The 2,729-nt window shown below is 56.0% G+C and overlaps 1 protein-coding gene across 1 annotated transcript; it reads right to left on the bottom strand.

Annotated features, from left to right (window-relative positions):
* Positions 1 to 389: 389 nt before the first annotated feature.
* LOC119332296 (aspartyl protease family protein At5g10770-like) lies at positions 390 to 2,304 on the bottom strand. The gene is made up of 2 exons (XM_037605478.1): positions 2,145 to 2,304; positions 390 to 2,027 (listed from the first exon to the last, which is right to left on the bottom strand). Exons 1-2 carry the CDS (start codon positions 2,290 to 2,292, stop codon positions 793 to 795), a joined length of 1,383 nt encoding a protein of 460 aa, XP_037461375.1. The 5' UTR covers positions 2,293 to 2,304; the 3' UTR covers positions 390 to 792.
* Between the last annotated feature and the right edge of the window lie 425 nt (positions 2,305 to 2,729).

The following is a 2,729-nucleotide window of genomic DNA, read 5'->3' as shown; positions in this document are numbered from 1 at the left end:
CTTTTAGCAAACAAATTCGTTCTCTTGCTCAACCCTCACAACACGAATGAATCATCTGCTGGGAGGTCCCGTCAAATCTGACGTTGGATAAACACGTCAAAAAATACGTACAATATGCATGTTTTGAATGATTGGCTATGTGGGTAGTTTCCTTGTAAAATTGATGGTAAAGCTGCATGTTAATTAAGTCCGGTGAAAAATATTAGTTTTTCAATGCCTGTTTTTTCTAGAGCGAAAACTGGGGTTTTTGGCCCATTTTTTTGCTCTAGACCTTATCTTTTCAAGTGAGCGACAGGTTTGTTCATGTGGAGGGTTCACGTTGAAGGTGTCCTTTTAGCAAACAAATTCGTTCTCTTGCTCAACCCTCACAACACGAACGAATCGTCTGCTGTGAGGTCCCGTCAAATCTGACGTTTGATAGTATCGGCATACAATGAAAAAAGGCCCGGGATTAGTCGGGATTAGATAAGACAGGGTGCTAATTCCAGGGATTTCGAGTTCAGGGTTCATTACCGACTCCGACTACAAGTTCAAGGTTTTCTTGAGACTTTTTCCATTCTTAAACTACCGGAAGACAATTACAAGTATGTTTTTTTCCGAGAAATTACAAGTATGTTTTGGTTGGTAGTTTGGACGTTTGCATCACGTTCCAAGTCGAAGTACTATAGTGCGCTGATGGTTTGGCTCCACTTCATGTACTATGTCACTTTTACTATAGCTCGCAGCAGCAAACAAGTATACGACGAACTTGAGATCCCAATATAGCGTCAACGGCGTGCTTGTGCGCGCCGATCAGCATGCGCCAGCCTTGAACCCCACGGCGCCGCCACCGACGTCGTACAGCACCTCGAACGTCCGCTGCTGCACGTTGCCGATGATGCCGAGGGACCTGTCGTCGTTGTTGGCCGCGAAGGCAAGGCAGCTGCCCAGAATGATCCCGTCAGAAGCGAGGTTGACGGCGGCGCCCCCAGAGAACACCAGTACGACGGTCGGTATGCTGACGCTGGACTGGCCGCTGAAGTCGAAGCACGTGTCGAAGATGCCCATGGGCTGCGCCAGCGGGTACTGCTTCATGCCGGCCTTGAACGCCGACGACAGCGCAGAGTACGCGGTCGCCGGTAGGCGCGTGATGATTGTGCCGGAGTCCATGATCGACCCCGCGGAGAAGACCGAGGTGGGTATGCTGAGCTGCCTGCCTCCTACCCTGATGGCTTGAAGGAGCACACCGTAGTACGCCGGGACCTGACTGCTCCTCAGCATCTGTGTCTTGACGAAACCCGAGGTTGCTGCGCCGAGAGTGAGGAACCCGGACGAGTCTGAAGTCGGCGGGAGGCAGTACGAGAAGGCCTTGCCGAAGGTCCCCGCGGTCTGGGTGGCGAGCGACTGAGCGCCGCCGCCGAGCCCCATGAGCCCATCGGTCTGGTCTTTGAGAAGATTGCCCGACTCCGACTGGCTGCACCCGAACTGGAAGCTCTTGACGGTGCTGGAGCCCAGCACGAGCTTGTCGGAGCTGTAGGTCCCGGTCCCGCTCGAACCGTCGCCGTACTTGACAATGTACTGGCACTGGGAGCGGGAGGAGCAGCCGTTCCCCTGCTGGCTCCGGCGGAGCTGCGCGCAGGCGGAGGAGCTGCAGGGGAACGCGGAGTAGGTGCTCGACGAGCTGGGGTCGAAGAGCGAGTCCGCCTGGGTGTGGCACTGCGAGCACGGCTTGCACTGCACCCAGGACACGTCACTGCCGGTGTCGATGAGCATGGTCTGGGTCATGGCCGGCGAGCCGATGCCGACGGTGATCAAGTACTCCAGCGTTCCCAGGGAGGTGCCCAGCGTGGTCGGCACGGTAACGTCCGATTGCTCCACGTCACCCGCGCCACCCTTGACGCCGGAGTACTTTCGTGTGATGTAGGCGGCTCGGAGCTGGTCACGCCGGAGCATCTCCTTCAAGGTCGGCGGCTTCGTGGAGGGCACGGGGGAGCACGGGCCGTGCCGGTGGTGCAACGGCACCGTGACGCCGCCGGATGATGGAGTCACTGAAACAGCCGAACAGAGGAAACACGATGACAAACGTGCTCAAAATATCCTCAAAATAGTGCAACGAAAACCCATGGAATTGCATGCATGTGCGTTCATAGACAATGCTACTGCACCTTTGGGCTGGGAGCAGTTGACGGTGGCAGATTTCAGAGAGCCGACGTGCAGAACCTTGTAGGTGCGAAGATCGTCCCCTCCGTGAGCAACGAGAGTGCGAAGATAGGTGCACAGCAGGAGAAGCAGTAGCTTCGGAATAGATGCCATGGCTGAGCTGCAGGTTCAGAATGCGAGCCCTGCTTTTATACGCAGTCGTATAAATAAAAGTCGGAAGTAAAATCGTATGATTCGATTGTGAAAACAAGCGTTGTATTATTTGGACAAAATGTGTGGTGAACATACGTGGGAATGCTTGTGAAAACAATTATTATATTCTTATGGTGATCGTCAGCAGCTGGTGTCCAAAGTTAGCAGCGTCAGACGTGAGTTGCCCCCTCCCCTTTCCTCCGTCGCTTTCCCTCGGGCGGCGCCAGGGGCCCCGATCCCGCGTCGCCAGCCCCTCCCCGCTCCTCCATCCCCAGCCGCCGTTGCCGTCTCACGCGGGAAGGCCGGAGGCGGCAGTCAGGGCGGCGCCCCTGCTGCGCGGCGGCAATGAGAGCCTACATGGCTGGCGGTGTGGCGGCTGCGGGCGCATGGGTGGCTTC

This window comes from Triticum dicoccoides, chromosome 7A, assembly GCF_002162155.2.
Source record: "Triticum dicoccoides isolate Atlit2015 ecotype Zavitan chromosome 7A, WEW_v2.0, whole genome shotgun sequence".
Lineage (NCBI taxonomy): Eukaryota > Viridiplantae > Streptophyta > Magnoliopsida > Poales > Poaceae > Triticum > Triticum dicoccoides.
The sequence above is the reverse complement of the archived record's forward strand: the minus strand, read 5'-3'. Positions and strand labels throughout refer to the sequence as shown.